We start from the raw sequence: 21,034 nt of genomic DNA on the forward strand, positions 1-21,034 counted from the left end.
CTACACGGGGCTCGAACTAGGTAGTTCGGACTAGGGTGCCTATTCCGAACTACCGGTACACCTCGTTTCACGAGGAGTACCGGTAGTTCGGAATAGGACCCTAGTCCGAACTACCTAGTTCGAGCCCCGTGTAGCCGCGCTACACGGGGTTCGAAGCAGCGGGGATTTAAAAATGGCGGCTCCCCGCTTATGCTAATGAAGCCCGGGAAATTCAAATCCCGGGCTTCATTAGCAAGTGCGGTATGCATACATTACCCCGCTAGTTCGAACTAGCGGGGTAGTGTAGACATACCCTTACATATTGTGACGGCGCGTTGGGGGTCCCCTGTCTCCTGCACCCCGAAATGGCACAAACAGACTGCACCAGCCGGTGGAATAGAGGAAGTTTATTGCCTCTCCAGGATACAGCACAGCACAGATGTAATCTGGTCACAGAGCTGGGCTAGGATGCCTCAGGCCCCCTTGAGATGGGGGAGACTGGGCCCCTAAACTCCAGCCCCTTTCCCTAGGCTGTCTCCTCCATGCTCCCAGCCAGCAACTAACTAACCTTCTTCCAGCCCTGCCCCCCAGCCAGGGCAGCATTCCACCTTCCTTTGTTCCTCTCCATGGGGGGTGTCTGGCCATACTGGTTTGCATAGTGACTCATCCTGTTTTGCTGGGTTGTGGTACCCACGGAACCCAGTGGGGGTTACCCCAGAGCCAGCAGCATAGAAACCAGCCAGGTACCCCCACTACGTCACACACACACATATATATATATATATAAAGTCTGGTTTATTTGATCTGCAGGGGAGGGGAGGGGTGTGGGAGGAAAGGCACAGAGGGGCACTGCAGACGCCCCTTCTGGGGAGGCTCAGGGGAGAGTGTCACAGCTGTCCTTGTCTGAAACTCTCCCTCAGGGTGTCCTGGATGGGCACAGCCGTGTGCGGCTGCTCAAAGGCCCTGGTGAGATGCTCAGCCTCTGCCCCCCACCCTAGCAGTAACGTCTCTCCCTTGTTCTTGCACAGGCTGTGCAGGACACAGCAGGACGCCGCCACTTGGGGGAAGTTCCATTCACTGAGGTCCAGGCGGATGAGGAGACACCGGAACCTCCCCTTGAAACAGCTGAAGGTGCCCTCCACAACAATGCGGGCCCTGCTGAGCCTGGCGTTGAACCGTTCCTTGGTGGGGTCCAGGTGTCCCGTGTAGAACTCCATTAGCCAGGGGAGCAAGGGGTAGGCTGCGTAGCCCATGATGCACATGGGCATGTCCACGTCCCCGACCCTGATGATGCAGTCAGGGAAAAAGTGCCAGTGTACATCTTCTGGAACAGGCTGGAGTTCCTAAAGATGCGGGCATCGTGCACCTTCCCCACCCACCCAACATTAATGTCGGTGAAGCGGCCTTGGTGGTCCATGAGGGCCTGCAGCACCATTGAAAAGTACCCCTTCTGGCTGATGTAATCGGAAGCCAGATGGTCGGGGGCCTGGATGGGGATGTGGGTGTTATGCTTAAAAGAAGTACGCGGGATCTTTTATAGTAGAAAAGGCAGTACGCCACATTTATTGAGAATACAACAGTAGCATATGCTTTTCAGTCACACACACGCACACACACACAGTCCCGCCAGTCGATGTTATAGTTACCAGTCCAGAGTCTGAATCAATCTAGTGGCCAGCCAAATTGATCGCAGAGGGGAGCCAGGCTTTGTTGGTCGATCAATCTGATGCTCCTGGAGTTGGTGGCAAGACGAACCCAAAGTTCCATGGCAAAGCACCCTGCTTTTATAATCCTCTTTCCCTGCTGAAATCTATGGATTCTGCTGTGTCAGTCTGTGACTGGTTACTGTTATCTTTTTTATGTTAACATTCCAAAACATCTCCAAGAGGTCATCCTGTCTTGGATTGTTAATCAATTCTCTTTAGGGGTGCCAGATTCACCTTAGGGTTGTCAATTCTGCCAATCCTTGACCATGGGTACTCACTGATGTTTCTTCTGACGCCGATGAGTCTGTCTTCACCCTGCATTCTCCCCCTTCTCTCTTGACCATCTGGCTTTAACGATGGCCTTCACACCTTATCTCTTCCTGAAGCATACATCTCCCATTCACACAAACAGCCTTTCACAGAGACCTTCAAAGGTATGCAAACAGCTGTTTTTTTATATTGGGCAAAAGCAAAACAGCATTGTAAACTAAACCTTACTAAATCTTGTAATCAAAACAGTTCACATCGAAGGCCCGGGCCTTCAATATTTCTAATCTCATTAACATAGGCTTTTAATATTGTGTCTGTCTCTTTACTTACTAAACCTTAAAACAAAGAAATATATATTTAACTAAAGGGCTTAATTGGTAAAATGTTAGATGCGTTCCCCAGGGGGTCACAAGAAAAAAGGATGACTAGCAAAATGAAATTAAATCATACATTACTACATTATTAAACCTGAAATACAAATATAAAATCCCACTCCTACATGGGTGCTGTTAATGCCCCCCCCCCCACACACACATTTGGGAAAGCCCATGGCAGCAAAGCCAGTGACGATGGGGTCTAGGTTGCCCAGGATGATGACCCTGCACAGCAGGATGGCATTGATGGCCCTCACCACCTGTAAGATTATACAAACAGAATCACAGGGTTGCAAGAGCCCTTGCGATTTCCCCAAGCCCAAATCCCCTTCCCACAGAAGGAGCAATCCCAACTACCCCATCCCTGGCAGGGCTTTGTGAAGGCGGGACTGAAAAACCTCCAGGGAGGGATAGTTCACCACCCCACCTTCCCGAGGGAACCCCATTCCAATGATTCACCACCCTCCAGGACAACAGCAAGAGAGTTATATCTGCACAAGCACAGCCACAACAGTTGATCTCCCCGTGCTGAACTGGTTCCCAATGGAGTGGTAGCTGTGTGGCGTGATGAGCTTCCAGATGGCAATATTATTATTATTATTATTATTTAAATATTTTTACCATGCCTTTCTATTTAAAATATTCAAGGTGGTTTACAAGAACAAACAAAAAAAATACAAATATATATAAAAATTTAAAATATGAGAATTTAAAATATGAGACCTCAGAGGGACATAACCAGCTAAAAACATATAGAGAGGAGGAACACACACATACAGACTCAAACAGTAATAAAAGCACGAGTAAAAAGGGTGGCTTTAGCCTGATGCCAGAACAATGCTAGCATTGGCGCCATGTGAATATCCCGAGGAAGATGGCGACTCTCTTCTGGAGGGGGATGGCGAGTCGCATGTGGGTGTCCCATTGCCGGAGGGCAGAGGTGAGACACTTGCAGAGTTCCATGAAGGCATCTTTCCACATGCAGAAGTTCTGGAGCTACTGCTGGTTGTCCCACCCCTCCATGATGAGCCGGTCTTACCAATAGGAACTGGTGTCCTGGCACCAGAAGCGGCGGTGCATGGTGTGCAGGAGAGGGTGGGAGGGGTTATGTTGCATGAGCAGCATGTGGAGTGGGGTGAGGAGGTGCCCCAGAGTGAGCTGCTGGTCCAGGTCCTCCAGTGCCATGAGGGCAGCCTGCAGTAACTGCACCAGGAGGTGCAGCATGGGGTCTAAGAGCCGACAAGTGCTTTGCAGCAGGTCTTGCTCCATGGCTGGAGTGCTGTGGTGTCCTCAAGGGCAAACAGAACCCATAGTGAGAAGGGTTTGGTGTCCCTTGAGGAGGTAGGCAATGTAGAGGTGACTGAGACATGGCTGTAGAGGGGTGTCCCTTTAAGCACAAGCCTCATCTAGCCTCAGGCAGCAGCCACAGAAAGTGACTGCTGTCCTCATGCCCTACCCGGAGTGCTTCACGGGGCTTTAAATTCAATTCAGCTTCCAATCAGTGTAGACACACTATTTCAACATAATTCTTCACTATTTTGATGGACATTTGTAGTGTGGATGCGCTATTTTGAAATAGTTATTTTGGGAGTTGTTATTCCGAAATAGCTTATTTAAAAATACGTGACTAGTGTAGACATTCCCTTTATGTGCTCTTGAATGGTTGTTTTAAGTCATTACTACACTTCTGACTCAGGAAGTGTCTTCACTGCAGAGTTAACTTGTACCCAGGCATTTCCCCTACTCCCACTCCTCCCCCACATCCACACACATAGCCCTCTCACCCAAGGGTGTGTCTACTGACGTTGTTTCAAAATAACAATGTGAGCATCTACACAGCAATTCCGTTATTTCAAAATAATTTGTAAATAACGGGTGGCTTATTCCAACTTCTGTAAACCTCATTCCACGAGGAATAACGCCTCTTCCGAAATTGCTATTTCGAAATAGCTGTCGTGTGGATGCTGCACTGCCACTGTTTCGAAATAGCTCCTCCTCAGGGCCATTCAAAGTAATAACTCCCTAGGGTACATCTACACTGCACACTTATTTCAGAATAAGTTATTCTGGAAGAAATACTCCAAAATAGCTTATTTTGAAATAACATGTCTACACTACAGGGAAGCCTCAAAATTAGTCGGAGGCAGGATTCCCTAATGTGGACATGCTACCTCGACTTAGAACCCCAGGAGGCACTGGGGAGTAAGGCTATGTCTAGACTGCAAGCCTCTTTCGAAAGAGGCTCTTTCGAAAGATACTTTCGAAAGAGCCTCTTTCGAAAGAGAGCGTCTAGACTGCACGTTGAACTTTCGAAAAAGCGGCTTGCTTTTTCGAAAGAAAGCATCCAGTGAGTCTGGATGCTCTCTTTCGAAGAAGCCCTATTTACATTGAAGAACGCCTTCTTTCGAAAGAGGAACTTTCGAAAGAAGGCGTTCTTCCTCGTGAAATGAGGTTTACCGCCATCGAAAGAAAAGCCGCGTTCTTTCGATTTAATTTCGAAAGAACGCGGCTTGAGTCTGGACGTAGGTGAAGTTTTTTCGAAAAAAGGCTACTTTTTTCGAAAAAACCCCTGAGTCTGGACACAGCCTAATTACTTTGAATAGCCCTAGGGCAGAGCTATTTCGAAATAGCAGCAGTGGAGCATCCACACGACAGCTATTTCGAAATAACAATTTCAGAAGAGGTATTATTCCTTGTGGAATGAGGTTTACAGAAGTCAGAATAAGCGGTCTGTTATTTTGAAATTATTTCAAAATAATGGAATTGCTGTGTAGACGCTCGCATTGTTATTTTGAAATAATGTCAGTTATTTCGAAATAACTGTGCTGTGTAGACACACCCTAAGGCCGTGTCCACACTCAGGGGTTCTTTCGAAAAAAGTAGCCTTTTTTCGAAAGAACTTCTCCTGCGTCCAGACTCAAGCCGTGTTCTTTCGAAATTAAATCGAAAGAACGCGGCTTTTCTTTCGACGGCGGTAAACCTCGTTTCACGAGGAAGAACGCCTTTTTCGAGGGAGATCCGTCGAAAGAACGTGAGTCTGGACAGGGGGAGCCCTTTCTTTCGAAATTATTGGCCTCCAGGAACAAGCCCTGGTGGACAATCTGGGCCATGGGTTGCACGTCTGTGGTTCCTGGCTGCAGCCATTCCTTAAAGGGACAGGCGCACCCTCACAGCCACTTGTTGCAGACAAGGAGCCAGAGCACACGGCGACCTTGCTGCAGCATGTCACAGCCCCAAGAGCATCCTGGCCCTTCCTCCGAGCCTTCTGGGGACCCAGCCAAGGGCTCCAAGCGCCGGGCACCATCCTGGTCCGGCGCAGAGATCAAGAGCCTGCTGGAGCTGTGGGGAGAGGAGGAGGCCTTACAGGCCCTCAAAAGCCGGCGGCGAAATGCCGAAATTTATGGCCGCATGGCTGAAGCCCTGGCCCAGAAGGGCCACTACCCCCGCACCCAGGACCAGGTGCGCTCCAAAGTGAAGGAGCTGCGGCAGGGCTACGCCAAAGCCAGGGAGGAGAGCTCCCGTTCTGGGGCAGCCCCCGACTACTGCCCCTACTACCCAGAGCTGGACCAGATCCTGGGTGGCAGTGCAGAAGCACGCACACCACGGCGGTTCGTCCAGTCTGGATTGGCAGACCCCGTGGTGGACGCTCCCGAGCAGGACCCAGAGCAGTCTGGAGACGGGGACATGGTGCCAGAGGAGGAGGACAGCGAGGAGACGGCGACCCTCACCCTGGAGCCAGTCACCCAGACCTCTGAGGCCTCCCAGGCGTCATCTGGCGCGGGAGAGGAAGCAGCAGGTGAGTACAGTGAGGTTGTGTCACACCCGGGGGGGGGGGGAGGTAGGTGGGTGGGTGCACAGTGGGTGATGCACAAGGGAAACCTGTCATGCTCAGGCTGATGCCCAGGTCACACACACACACACACACAGTGTGACCTTCAGAATGTCTGCTTCCCCTGTCTCAAGGGAGAGGGCATGCCCTTTTGGACAGCTGTTGCACACATGACTGATTGTGATAGAAATGTAGCCGTGTTACTCTGATCTGAGGAAGTGGGTCTGGCCCAGGAAAGCTCATCCCCTAATAAACCATCCTGTTAGTATTTTAAGTGCTACAGAGTCCAGTTTATAGGACTGATTGTGTCTTCTTCTTTTCCTCCACAGCCGGACCAGCCGTGGAAGAGGGCCGCAGCACCCCAGCCCCACCTCCATCTCCATCTCCACCTCGGAGACATGGGAGCCGCAGACACAGGCGTGTCTACGCCGACATCCTCCGGCAGCACGTCGAGGCTGTGCAGGAGCAGAACGCCATCCTGCTACAGAGGGCGGAGGCAGAGGAGTGGTGGCGTGATCGGCTCATGAATGAGCTGGTCCTGCAGCGCACGGTGCTGTACGCCACCCTGAGGGAGGTCAGCGGCTTGCCTGCTGCTGTGCCTGGTCCTGCTCCTCCAGCACCCCATGACCCCACCCCACCAAACCCCCCTTCCACAACAGCAGCCCTTTCCCCCCTTGGACCTCCCTCTCCCCCAGCCCCCCCAGCTCCCCAGCCCCTCTCTCCCCCTGGCCCTCCTCTCCCCCAGGCTTCCACATCCCAAGAGCCCCCCAGCAGCCAGCCAACCGACAGGTGCATCACCCGATCCCGTAGCCGGGGAGCAACCCAAACACGAGGCCCAGCCAGGAAAGGGAAATCTGCCAAGCCCCGTTCAACCTGATCCCCTTCCCCCCTCCAGGTTTCCAGTCCCCTTCCCCCCTCCAGGTTTCAATCACCCCCATCACCCCACTTATTAAGCACAAACAAAGGGTTAAAGGAACTGTTTGTTTATTGTATATAGTTTGGCAACAACAAAAATGAATTTTTTTTTGTTATTTTGCCACATTGTTTGATAATATGTACAAAATTATAAATAAGTAAAGAGAACATTTTATTTTGAAACACACCCTGGTGTAAGTGATGTGTCCAAACTGGGTCAGGAGATGGGTTGTGGAGGGAAGCTTCTATTGGGGGCCAGGGCCCAGTCCCCAGGCAGAAGCCCCTCAGTGCACTCAGTGGCCTCCACTGGAGAATTGCTCCAGGAGGGCCTCCCGGATGCCAACTGCAGACCGGTGAGCCTGGCGGATGGCAGCTGTCCGGGGCTGGGCAAAGAGCCTCTCCTGGGCATCAGCAGCTCTCCCCCACCCTGGTAGGAAGGCCTCCCCTTTCCTCTCCACGAGGTTATGGAGGACGCAACACGCGGCCACCACCTCGGGGATGTTGCTCTCCCCCATGTCGAGGCGTGTGAGCAAGCACCGGAATCTGCCCTTTAAACGGCCAAACGCACATTCCACCTGGTTGCGAGCCCGGTTAAGGCGAGCATTAAACTGCTCCTTGCTCGCATCCAGCTGGCCGGTGTATGGCTTCATCAGCCACGGCATCAGGGGATAGGCGGCATCAGCCACTATGCACACCGGCATGTGCACATCCCCAACCGCAAACTGGCGATGGGGGAAAAATGTTCCTGCCTGAAGCCTCCGGTACAGGTACGAGTTCCTGAAGATGCGGGCATCGTGTGCCCGCCCTGACCACCCAACACAAATGTCCGAAAACTGGCCACGATGGTCGACCAGGGCCTGGAGGACCATAGAAAAATAGCCCTTTCTATTGATGAATTGGGCTGCTCGATGGGGCGGTGCACGGATGGCAATGTGTGTCCCATCGAGCGCTCCTCCACAATTGGGGAAGCCGAGGGCAGCAAAGCCGGCCATGACGCTGTCCAGATCCGGTAGACAGATGAGCCTGTTGAGCAGCTCCGAATTGATGGCCCTCACCACCTGCAGAACGAGACAGACAACAAAGTGTTAGAAGGGGTGCCTTATCTCTTAGGAGGAGAACCCACCGCCCACCTTCCCTCTCAAACAAACAGCCCGGGAATCCCCTCCTCAGAACCCCCCCCCCACAATTCAGGGTGAGTGGAGGAGCTCCCTCCCACTCCCACTCCCACTCCCACTCCCACTCCACTTGGCCCTTCCTGACAGTCTCCCTTCCCCCCACCCCAAACTGTGACTGTCCCCAGACAATGACTTACCTCCATCAAGACGGCCCCGACAGTAGATCTCCCCACGCCAAATTGGTGTCCCACGGAGCGGTAGCTGTCGGGGGTTGCCAGCTTCCAGAGGGCAATGGCGACCCTCTTTTCGAGGGGGATAGCGGGCCGCAGGTGGGTGTCTTGCCGTTGCAGAGCAGGGGCGAGCCAGGTACACAGCTCCTGGAAAGTGGTCTTTCTCATGCGGAAGTTCCGTAGCCAGTCTTGGTCATCCCAGATGTCCATCACGAGCCGGTCCCACCAGTCAGAGCTGGTGTCAAACCTCCAAACACACCTGTCCACGAAAAAGTTCGGAGGCAAGGGCAGTGTGGCTGCCGGACGGGGGAACCCCTCGTCCCTCTGGTCTGGGTCCAGCTCGGGAAGGAGCCTCATGATTGTCTCAGGAAGATGCAGCAACAGCTGCAGTATGGTGGTGTGGGGCCCTCGCCTGCCCAGGGGCAGCTCTGGCTCCATGCCACAAATAAGGGTCTGCAAGCAGAAAAACCTCACAAGAAAAAAGCTGCTGGGGTGTCCCAGGAAGCTGAGCACTCCAAAGCAGCACTGCAATGCCTTGCAAAATTCCTCAAGGGACAGCAAAGGCAGCTGCAGGAGCAGAGCAACGGGTGTTCAGGAGTGTCCCTCTCACCACGCGTCTCTGCAAAGGGCAGGCAGGCAGCACCTGGAAGGAAATGCTGCCCCCATGCCCTGGCAGAAGCAGTTCCGGGTGGCTTTCAATTTTGAAAGAGCGTCCGGCAGTCTGGACGCTCTTTTTCGAAATAGCGGATCGATCTTTCGATCCGCGCATTGTAGTCTAGATGCGCTCTTTCGAAAGAAGCCTGCAGTCTAGACACAGCCTATGTGTGCTGGTGCTTTCAACCCAGGCTAGCTGGCCTGGCAGTGGGTGAGTTAGAGCCCAGGTGCTGCTTTCACTAGGGCTGGTGGTAACCCCTCCACTTTGCAGAGAGGCCACAGCTAAATCTCTTAGGGTATGTCTACACTACAATGTTAGTTCGAACTAACGGACGTTAGTTCGAACTAACATTCATAGCCGCTACACTAGCGCTCCGCTAGTTCGAATTTGAATCGAACTAACGGAGCGCTTAGTTCGAACTAGGTAAACCTCATTTTACGAGGATTAAGCCTAGTTTGAACTAGCTAGTTCGAATTAAGGGGTGTGTAGCTCCTTAATTCGAACTAGTGGGAGGCTAGCCCTCCCCAGCTTTCCCTGGTGGCCACTCTGGCCAACACCAGGGAAACTCTATGCCCCCCTCCCGGCCCCGGACCCCTTAAAGGGGCACGGGCTGGCTACTGTGCCCGTGCCAGGTGCAAGCCTGCCAGCACCCAGCCACCAGACCCTGCACCTGGCACGGCACAGAGCCACCCACCCGATGTCCCCCAGCCCACCCCCTCTTCCCGGGACCAGGCTGGCGGCTCCCGGGAGCTTGCCCTGGACCGCAAGAGGCGGGCACCTTCCTGGGCTAGTGCGGACATCGTGGACCTCGTCCACGATCTCTGCACTAGGCACAGGAAAGTGGCCATCTAGGGCAGGAGAGCTGCCAGCCTGGCCACCCAGGAGCAGGTGTGCATGAAAATCAAGGGGGTCCACTGAGACCCCCGACCCTGAGCCCTGAGCTTACAATGGCCGTCCTGGGTCAGACCAAAGGTCCATCTAGCCCAGTAGCCTGTCTGCCGACAGCGGCCAACCCTAGGGACCCTGGAGGGGATGGACCGAAGACAGTGACCAAGCCATTTGTCTCGTGCCATCCCTCTCCAGCCTTCCACAAACTTTGGGCAGGGACACCACTCCTACCCCCGGCTAAGACTACTCCATGGACCCAACCTCCATGACTTGATCTCACTTCCCTTTAAACTCTGTTCTAGTTGTAGCCTTCACAGCCTCCTGCAGCAAGGAGTTCCACAGGTTAACTATTTGCTTTGGGAAGAACAACAACTTTCTCTTACTAGTTTCAAGCCTGCTACCCATTCCTTTCCTTTGGTGTCCTCTAGTCCTTCTTTATGGGAACTCAGGAAGAACTTTTCTGAATGCACCCTCTCCACCCAACCCCTGCTTTTAGAGACCTCTATCCTGTCCCCGCTCCATCTCCTCTTTTCTAAGCTGAACAGTCCCAGTCTCTGTAGCCTCTCTTCATCTGGGACCTGTTCCCAACCCCTGATCATTTTAGTTGCCCTCCCCTCTTCCAGCCTTTCTCTTCCCCTCTCCCACCTCCTTTTCCCAGTCTCCCCCAGTTTTGTTCAATAAAGACAGAGTCAATGTTGGAAGAAACGTTATCTTTATTTTGTACATCAATAAGAAGGGGGGCTAGGGAAGGGTAAGTGGAAGGAGGTGAGGGAGGAATGGGGTACGAGCCCCCGATGGGGAGGACTGGGCTGGCTCTGCAGGCTTCTGGGGGTGGAAGCTCTCCTGCAGCCCCCCGATTGCCCCCTCTCCCCAGATGGCAGCCTGCGGCAAGTGCAGCCAGGCTGATGGCCAAGTGGTGTGATGTGCCCAGTGTGGGTACTCCGGGCACTCCAAGCCAGGACTGCTTTGCAAGCGGGGCACCCCTGAGAACTGTCTGTCCGGGGTGGGGGTCGGGACCCTTTAAGCACAGCCCTCGGCTAGCCTGAGACAGCATCTCCACGCTCTAAGTCCTCCTCTGATGCCCTGCCGGCACTGCTTCTGGCCATCCTTAAGCCCTGTTCAGAGTCCACTCAATGTGGACTTGCTAGTTCGAATTAGCAAAACGCTAATTCGAACTAGTTTTTAGTTCTAGATGCGTTAGTTCGAATTAGCTTAGTTCGAATTAACTAATTCGAACTAAGTTAGTTCGAATTAGCGCTGTAGTGTAGACGTACCCTTTGTACCAGTAGTCCTCCAATGCTTTCCCACAACCCCTCCAACCCCAGATGCCCAGCAGGACAGATACGTCCCCCCACAATTCACTTGCAAAGAGTCATAGAGTGTCTCAGCTCAGTGCTGCACAAAGAACCAAGGGATGTGTCCTAGAAGCCACAGAAAGGCAGCACAGCACCAGTGAGGACAATGCCTCTGTGATGGACAGGAGGAGTGCTGGCTAGCACTCAGTGACTGAGAGGTTAAACTCAGGTAGCTAGCAAGGGTGTTGGCAGAGGGCCAGAAGAACCAATGGGCTACAGTGCTGAAATGTGAATTGCATTTACATACCTTGTCTGCTCTTCCTTTGTGGGATTCTAAGTTAAGGGCTAGAGGGAGCAGATGCAGTAATCAGAATTGCAATGCCTATAAGAAATATGGGACATGGGAGTGATCTGGGCCTTGAAGTATGGATCAGCATGGAGTGTAAGTAGAGGGAAAAGTGGATGTAGTTGCGATCAGGGAATTTTTCTTTATTTTGGTTGTCTGGTTTAAACTGCTCTGTGTGAATCTATGCCTTCTCTTCCCCCATTCACTATCTGAGGGTATGTCTACACTACGGAGTTTTGTCGGAAAAACAGCTGTTTTCCTGACAAAACCTGAGTTACGCCCACACTGCAATCACAGTCTTCCGAAAGTAAATCGAAAAAAACAGAGGGTTTTTTTCCGGCGTTGGTAATCCTCTTTCTACGAGGACAAAGCCTTTTTGCGAGAGCTCTTTCGCAAAAAGGCGTGTGTGGATGGGGAAGAGGGAGTTCTTTCGAAAGAAGAGGAAAGAGAAAAAAGCACAGGTACCCTGGTGGCCACTCCATCCATAGTAATCACAGCTTACATGCGAGATAGCGTCCATTCAGTGTGGATGCTATATTTTTAAAAAGCAGATAATTTTTTCAATGCACTTTTGTGTGTGGATGCTCTCTTTCGGAAGAAGTTTTTTCAGAAGATCTCTTCCAGAAAAGGTTCTTCCAAAAGAAGCCTGCAGTCTAGACATAGCCTAAGAGTTGTTCCCAGAGATGTTCTCTGTGTGTTAATTTGTTTTACTCAGTTGCTCTGTAACACCTAGCAACCAAGTCTGCTTTCTCAAGTTTATCTTTTCTTTTGTTAATAAAAATCACTTTTTTAAGGCGATGATTTGATTCTTGTGTCCTGGAAAGTAACAGGAGATCTGTGTGTGTGTCTGCTTGCCTAAGACTGAGCAGTCAGCTACCAGAGACCGCAGCTTGTTTTGTCTTTTCAAACTCTCTTGGGGCAAAAGAGCTTGGGGTACCCCTGTGGAAGGAATTCAAATGTTCCCTCCTGGTTTTTTTTTCAGGATTAAATCACTTGATGGTGGCAGGTTTCCACACTGCAGGTCTGGCTACATTGCAAGCACATAAGCTCGTTCACACAGGAGAGAAGGAAAAGGATTTATCACAGATGGGACAAAATTAAAAGACATAGTAAAAAAAGTTGTTTGTGAGTAATTACTGAATTTTACTTATTATATGAACCAGTGGGGGCATATGTGGCTGACTTAAAGATCACCCTGTGCATGTGATGAACTATGTGACTCCTTAATAAAAATAATTTGTATTTGGCATTCACATGCATAATACATAATGACTATGTGAAAGACAGGCTGCTAAGGGAAACTGCTTTAACCTTAACCTGAGCCAGACAATTGCAAAGCCAGTGAAATTAGCAAAATGCAGATTAAGGCTTTGAGTGACCCGGTAGTGAGCCAGAAACCAGCATTATAGCATCCTTTCAGAAACAGAAAACTATGAGCGACAGACACCAAAATGACCAGCGAAATAAGGGCTTGATTGCACAAACCATATTTACTCTGGCAAGCATTTACTCACTCGAGTATGCCACTCCCATGACATGACCTACAATACAATGCAATGCCTAGCCTAATGGATGGGGGTGGTGTGATGGGGCGCTCCCGCCCCACACTCGAAGGGACCAAGGCGAGGGCCGGAGGAGTCCCTGGGGTGGGGGAAGCCGGCCCATCGTGGGAACCCGGGAGCTGGCCGCGGACTCATGGGTTGGCTCCACGGGACGCGGGGAGCACGGCGCGCCGATGGGGAATGCCCCGGGGGGAGGGGCTAGCACGGCGCGAGCGGATGACGTCACGGGGGGGGGGGGTGATCTGGGTTGCAGGCGCGGTGACGCTGGGAGCTCCGCCGGTGCAGAGTTTAAAACAACGCCCGGCAGCCAGAAGGAGGAGGACGGCGAGGCGCGGGACAAAGGAGGAGAGGGTGAGGCAAGGGCCCCGGGAGAGAACTGGCCCCTAGGAGGAGCGGAGTAGGATGCAGCCCAGGGTAGGGTCACGTAGCCCATGAGTGGATGTGTTTAGGGGCACTACCCCCATCCGCTAGGCAGAGACTGGCAGTCCCTGATTTAGGGCCCTGGGTCGGGGTTTGGAGTGAGGGAGGGCCCAAACCCCCCTACTCCGTCCGTCGGGGCGTAGCAAAGCGCATCCGTGAGACCAGCTGCCTAGGTCAAAGGTGAAAGTAGAGTGACTCCGGGACCAGGGGGCGAGGCACAGGACTATTTTGGGGGTGCTTAGCCATAAGAAGTACACAATAAAGAGGGTGACGGGAACCCACCAATTGCGGGGGTAGCGTGATCCTTCTACACGTGGTGGAGAACATGGGCAGGTTCCTGAGCCCCGGGAAGAAGGGGGTCTAGGGAGGAGGGCTTCAAAAAAAAAAAGGAGGCCACTCCTCGTAAATGTTGGCTTATCCGTAAGGTCGAGTATGGAGGTCAATAAATATTGGAATGGCTGGTTGATAACCAGAAGCAGCAACAACAGCAGCAGAACCAGGTGTTGCAACAAATGATGACCCAATTCCAGAAGCAACAATGACAATTATTGAAGGAGATCCATGAAGGGGCTACATCAGGGGTGGTGGCGCAGGGCGAAGGAATCAGCACCCCGGGAATGGGGGAAGGCGGCGCCATCCCTGGCGCCCAATTGCCTCTCCGCCTGGCCAAATTAGGGCCCCAGGACGACCCACAGGTATTCCTGGTGACATTCGAGCGAGTAGCGATGGCGGCGAAGTGGCCACAGGAGCACTGGGCCACCTTACTTGCACCTTTCCTAACGGGCCCGGCCCAGATGGCCTACCGAGGCATGGTGGACAAAGACGCCCTGTGCTACTACAAGATCAAAGAGGCAATCCTGGATCAACTGGGCATATCCCTGGAGATGTATCGGCAGAGATTCCGGGAAACCCGAAATGACCCAAAGGAATGGCCCCGGGTTCTTGGGCAACGGGTAACAGAGGCCGGTATGAGATGGCTGGAAACCGCAAACAAAATGGGATTACAGGTAGCGGAGCAGGTGATACTAAAACAATATATAAGGATCCTGCCCGCGGAAGGACAAAAATGGGTACGCTGGCACCTGCCCGAGTCGCTAGAGGAAGCAACCAACTTGATGGAACGCTTCATAGCTGCCGAAAAGACAGGAGGGAAGCACCCCACATTCACCCCAGCAGGGCCCCAGAGAGGAACTCCCCCCGTCGGTGGGACAGAAGCATCACCTCGCATGGGGATTAGCCGCCGACCACCCTGGGGACCGGCAACCGAGCGGAAGCTGGCACCTGTCTGGAACCAGCCGGGCAGTGGGGGAAGCCAACCAGGGGCGAGCGGGGAAACCGGGGAACCCAATCCCAAAGGCAACACTGCCTCCAGAGGAGCCTGCTATCAGTGTGGCCAGGAGGGGCACTTCAAAAAAGACTGTTCGATGATGGATTGCACCTTCGGGCAGAGGAGACGTGAGGGAACACCGGGTGGGACCCCGCATCAGGCACAGGTAATAAGGCCAATAGGCCTGAATGGGAGACCAGTGAGGGCGGTCGTGGATTCGGGGTGCGGGCAAACGATGGTGTGGGAAGACATGATTCCTCCCTCCCTACCCCGAGGACCCCGAATATGGATGAGGTGCGTGCATGGAGACGTACATCCATATCACACAACCCGGGTATGGATTAACGATGGACGAGTGACCGCTAACTGTGAGGTAACCATATCCCCCACACTCCCCTACCCCGCGTTATTAGGGAGGAATTGGCCAGGGCTGGCTGCTCTATTGCGAGAATGGGGGGAGGGAAAAGGGGTCACGGCGGAGGGGGGTAGAAAGGACCCACCCTGGTGGCCCAAGGAGAAGAAACCTCAGCCCAGCCGGAAACCGAGAGGGAGGCACCGAGGGAACCCACTGCTCCAGTTCGCCTCAACCTGGATGAAGGAGATTTTCTAACACACCAACGAGAGGACCCGACACTGCAACAAGTGTGGGCCCAGGTGCAAGCGGCGATGGGGGAATCCACTGACGACGGGGAACGCTGACGGCAAGGACCACATTTCGAGGTACGGGGGGAACGACTCTATCGGGTTGTAGTGGAAGCAGGGGGGCAAGAGAGTCCGCAATTGTTAGTTGCCCGGCTGTACTGATGGAAGATATTAGAATTGGCCCATGACCACCTCTGAGCGGGGCATTTGGGGAGTGAAAAAACCCAACAACGGATTTTACAATGCTTTTATTGGCCGGGGTATACCAAGAGGTTAAGAACTTCTGCGCATCCTGTCTCCAATGCCAAAGGACGTCAAGTAAGAAGGTGGCCCCCGCGCCTCTAGTTCCCCTTCCTATAGTTGGGGTCCCGTTGGAACGGATAGCCGTGGCCTTGGTGGGGCCCTTGGAAAAGTCGGGGAGGGGACACCTCTACATATTGGTTATTGTAGATTATGCAACCCGGTACCCTGAAGCCATTCCCCTACGAAAAGCCACCGCTAGTGTGATAGCGGAGGAACTGGTCAAGGTGTTTTCAAGGTTAGGACTGCCAAAAGAATTGCTAACGGATCAGGGACCGAACCTGACCTCTCGAGTGATGTCGGAGCTATACAAGTTCTTACGAATCCGGAAGATCCGAACCTCCGTCTATCATCCACAGACGGACGGACTCGTGGAAAGATTCAATAGAACGCTAAAAGGTATGCTAAGGAAGTTCGTTCAGGAAGAACCCCGGGGATGGGACAAACTCCTACCCGCCCTCATGTTTGCGGTTCGGGAGGTACCCCAGGCCTTGGTAGGCTATTCCCCTTTTGAGCTCCTCTACGGGCGCAGGCCTCGGGGGATCCTAGACCTGGTGACAGAAGGTTGGGAAGCACAAGTAACCCCGGCCTTAGGGGCGGTACACTACGTCGCACAACTCCAGCAGAGGCTATGCTCCCTCACCGAGTGGTCCCAGGAGAACCTACAGCAAGCCCAAGAAGGGCAGTGCCGCCAATATAACCAGAAAGCCAAAGTCCAAGAATTTGTACCTGGGGACCACGTACTCCACCTACTACCAGACGGGGAGTCCAAATTGATGGCCCGGTGGCAGGGACCCTTCCGGGTGTTAAGAAAAGTTGGGGAGGTGGATTATGAGGTACAGCTGGACAGACCCCGGCGGGGCACCCAGATCTACCACGTCAACCTCTTAAAGCGATGGGCCCCTCGTGAAGCCTTTTTTATAGAGCCGCAAGAGATGGATGTGAAATTTGTTCAGTGGGGAGACCCGGAGGTAACGGTCAAGGAAGCTTCTCTCAGAGCCGAACTCACAGAAGAGCAGCAACGGGAACTCTGGAGGCGGTTAGAGGATTACCAACAGGAACTAACCAACAAACTGGGACAGACGCACTTAATCCAGCACGAGATGAACACCGAACCAGGGAAGCGGGTGTTGGACAATGTAAGACCCCTCTCCCGCAAGATGTGGGATACCGTGAAGAAGGAGTTAAAGGATATGCTGGACTGGGGGGTAATCGAGGAGTCTCACAGTGGGTGGCAGAGCTCGATCGTGTTGGTCCCCAAAACGGACGGATCACTGAGGTTCTGTATTGACTTCCGTAAGGTGAACATGATCTCACAATTCGACACATACCCTATGCCTCGCATTGACGAACTATTAAGCCGTCTGGGGACAGTGCGGTACCTGTCCACCATCGACCTGACAAAGGGCTACTGGCAGATCCCCCTCGCACCCGCGGCCCGAGAGAAAACCGCCTTCACCACCCCCTTCGGCCTTTACCAATTCTGGACCATGCCGTTCGGTTTGCATGGAGCTGCCGTGACGTTCCAGCGCCTTATGAACACAATCTTGAGGGACCACCATTCCTACGCTGCCGCATATATAGACGACATTATAGTTTTTAGCGGAACCTGGAAACAACACCTGGAACACGTCGTGGCGGTCCTGGGGGCTTTGAGGCAAGCAGGCCTAATGGCCAATCCAAAGAAATGCCATTTCGGCAAGACCGAGGTAACCTATCTGGGGTACACAGTAGGAAAGGGGAGGGTGAAGCCGCTGATAGATAAGATCCAAGCCGTTCGGGATTACCCCACCCCTACCATGAAAAAGCAAGTAAGGCAGTTCTTAGGCCTCGCAGGGTATTATCGCCGGTTTGTGGCCCACTTCGCGTCCATAGCAGCCCCGCTAATGGACCTTACCTGTAAGGGAAAGCCCCAAAAGGTCCAATGGACAGAGCAGCGTGCACGGGCCTTTGGGGATTTAAAGAATAAACTAGTCCGGGCCCCAGTCTTAGTCCAACCCGACTATACAAAACCCTTTGTGCTCCAGACGGACACCTCCGAGACCGGGTTAGGAGCCGTGTTAACACAGGAAATGGAGGGGGCCGAACACCCCGTCTTGTATTTGAGTTGCAAGCTTTTTCCCCGAGAGAAAGGGTACGCCACCATTGAAAAGGAGGCGTTAGCAATTAAATGGGCCATAGATGCGTTACGCTATTTCCTTGCAGGAGACTGTTTTACACTGGTGACGGACCACGCCCCCCTCAAATGGCTCAACACCATGAAGGATACCAACCCATGAATACTCCAGTGGTACCTGAGTCTGCAGACCTACAAATTCAAGATTGTGCACCGACCGGGAAGAGATCACCAGAATGCAGAGTGCCTCTCGAGAACACCCGAAGAAGACACGGGGGATGGGGCGAGTATAGGGGACAAAGTGAAGGGGGAGTGGTGTGACGGGGTGCTCCCGCCCCACACTCGAGGGGACCGAGGCGAGGGCCGGAGGAGTCCCTGGGGTGGGGGAAGCCGGCCCGTCGCGGGAACCCGGGAGCTGGCCGTGGACTCGTGGGCCGGCTCCACAGGACGCGGGGAGCACGGCGCGCCAACGGGGAATGCCCCGGGAGGAGGGGCTAGCGCGGCGTGGGCGGATGACGTCACAGGAGGGGGGGTGACCCGGGTCGCAGGCGTGGTGACGCCGGGAGCTCCGCCGGTGCAGAGTTTAAAACAACGCCCGGCAGCCGGAGAGGGAGGGAGGACGGCGAGGCGCTGGACGAAGGAGAAGAGGGTGAGGAAAGGGCCCCGGGAGAGAACTGGCCCCTAGGAGGAGTGGAGTAGGAGGCGGCCCAGGGCAGGGTTGTGTGGCCCGTGAGCAGGTGTGTTTAGGGGCACTACCCCCATCCGCTAGGCAGGGACCGGCAGTCCCTGCCTTAGGGCCCTGGGCCGGGGTTCGGAGTGAGTGAGGGCCCGAACCCCCCTACTCCGTCCGTCGGGGCATAGCAAAGCGCATCCGTGAGACTGGCTGCCTAGGTCAAAAGCGAAAGTAGAGTGACTCCGGGACCAGGGGGCGAGGCACAGGACTATTTTGGGGGTGCTTAGCCATAAGAAGTACACAATAAAGAGGGTGACAGGAATCCACAAATTGCGGGGGTAGCGTGATCCTTCTACAGGTGGGCAATAATTTTTGATGGGGGCCACTCCAAGATTTTGGAAAGTGGTTGAGGGCCACAGTCTTCCATGATATTAACGGAGGAGATGTTGGGTCTGGGATGGAGGTTGGGTACAGAAGGGAGCCTGGGGTAAGGGACTGGGGTGCAGGAGGGGTACAGGGGTTTGGGTTGTGACCTGGGGCAGGGGATAGGGGTGCAGGGTATGGGAGGGGGCATAGATTCAGGAGGGGGCAGAAAGTTGGCAGGGAGGGAGAGGCTGAAATGCCAGAGGCAAGCTCTGGCTGGGAGACTTACCTAGGTGAGTCCCAGCCAGCAGCCCAGCACATTTCTCAGGCAGGCTCCCTGCCTGCCCTGCCCCCGCACAGGCTGCAGGGGCTATTTGCATCTGTGAATAAGAGCCTCGGGGGAGGGGGAAACGATGCTTTGTGCGCTGCCTGTTCTTCAAATAGGGAGCTCCCATTGGCTAGAAACTGGAAAACAGGCTTGTGGTGAGGGTGAGGGCAACACATTAATCCTCTGAAACACAAACATCCCGACAGCCACTTCTCTGAGTGACATGCAGGGGTGGGTGGGACAAGCAGAGATTCTTCCTGATGCTCCCCACTGCATCCATGGGCCAGATCCGGTGGCTTGAGGGGCAGGATCCGGCCTGTGGGCTGTATTTTGCCCAGCCCTGCTGTAATGGACAGGAGGAAGGCTGGCCAGCACCCAGTGACCAAGGGGTTAAACTCAGGTAGCTAGCAAGGGTGTTGGCCAGGGGGCCAGAAGAATCAATGAGGATAGAGTCCTTGAATTTGAATTGGATATACAGGCAGTCCCCGGGTTACGTACAAGATAGGGACTGTAGGTTTGTTCTTAAGTTGAATTTGTATGTAAGTCGGAACTGGTACATATTGTAGGGGAAACTCTAGCCAAACATTTTTTTTAGTTTTGGATAGCATAGGGAAAGGTTAACTCCCCTCTAATGTTTGTTTTGCTGTCTGTTCCCCTGTTCAGAAGATTTCACATCTATTTCTGTCCCTGTGACAAACTCAGGACTAAAGGAGTAACTCATCAAATACCAAACAGCTCTGCACCATGCTTTGAGCTAATAGCTTTATTTCCACACACCACCCAGGGTTCTAGGAGGAGGGTCCTTTTTTTGCTAACACAGTGAGGCCAGCACTTTGTTTGTTTTGGTGGAGTCTTTGTTTGCCCAGGGAGCCCAGTATGTATAGGGGGAGGAGGGGCGGAGAGGCTGCTTTTGTCTGCTGTTCGGCAGCCTGTTGCTCAGGGGAGGGGGCAGCCTGTTGCTGGCAGGGGGGGAGGGGGGAGGCGTGCAGGATGCGAGGCCGCGGAGGGGGGGGCAGCGGGCGTGGGGAGGCACTTTTCCTCTGCCCGGCAGCTCTGCGGGATCCCTGTCCCTGTGGCCAGCTGCTGCAGGCAGAGGCCAGTTGGAGCCGGCCAAAGAGGAGGAGGAGGTGGATTCTAGGACCCAGGTGAGCGAGCCCCGGGGACGGGGACGCTGCTGCGCTCCGGGAGCCCGGCATGTATAGAGGGGAGGAGGGGCAGAGAGGCTGCTTTTGTCTGTTCGGCAGCCTGTTGCTCAGGGGAGGGGGCAGCCTGTTGCCGGCAGGGGGTGGGGGGGGCAGCGGGCGTGGGGAGGCACTTTTCCTCTGCCCGGCAGCTCTGCGGGACCCCAGTCGGAGCCGGCCCGAGGAGGAGGAGGATCCTAGGACCCAGGTGAGCGAGCCCCGGGAATGCTGCTGCGCATGTGCGGGAGTTGCCTCACCCCGTTCGTATCTAGGGATCCGACGTAAGTCGGATCCACGTAAGTCTGGGACTGCCTGTAGATTCCTTGCCTGCTTTCTTTGTGTGGGAGAGTTAAACCAAGAGTTGAGACACAGAATGATTTAAACCCAGGCAGGACCATTATGCCTCCATGGAATTCAGGGCATGAAAGTGGACTGAACCAAGAGAAGATCATGAGTAAATAAAGGGAAAAAGTGAATCTAGTCACGAACAGGGTGTTTTTATTTATTTTATCAATCAGTT

At 53.7% G+C, this 21,034-nt stretch overlaps 1 protein-coding gene across 1 annotated transcript; it reads left to right on the forward strand.

Annotated features, from left to right (window-relative positions):
* The first annotated feature begins 5,307 nt into the window (after window positions 1–5,307).
* LOC142825153 (uncharacterized) lies at window positions 5,308–7,131 on the forward strand. The gene is made up of 2 exons (XM_075916878.1): window positions 5,308–6,125; window positions 6,488–7,131. Exons 1-2 carry the CDS (start codon window positions 5,438–5,440, stop codon window positions 7,033–7,035), a joined length of 1,236 nt encoding a protein of 411 aa, XP_075772993.1. The 5' UTR covers window positions 5,308–5,437; the 3' UTR covers window positions 7,036–7,131.
* The last annotated feature ends 13,903 nt before the right edge of the window (window positions 7,132–21,034 follow it).

Source organism: Pelodiscus sinensis, unplaced genomic scaffold (assembly GCF_049634645.1).
Source record: "Pelodiscus sinensis isolate JC-2024 unplaced genomic scaffold, ASM4963464v1 ctg36, whole genome shotgun sequence".
Classification (NCBI taxonomy): Eukaryota; Metazoa; Chordata; order Testudines; family Trionychidae; genus Pelodiscus; species Pelodiscus sinensis.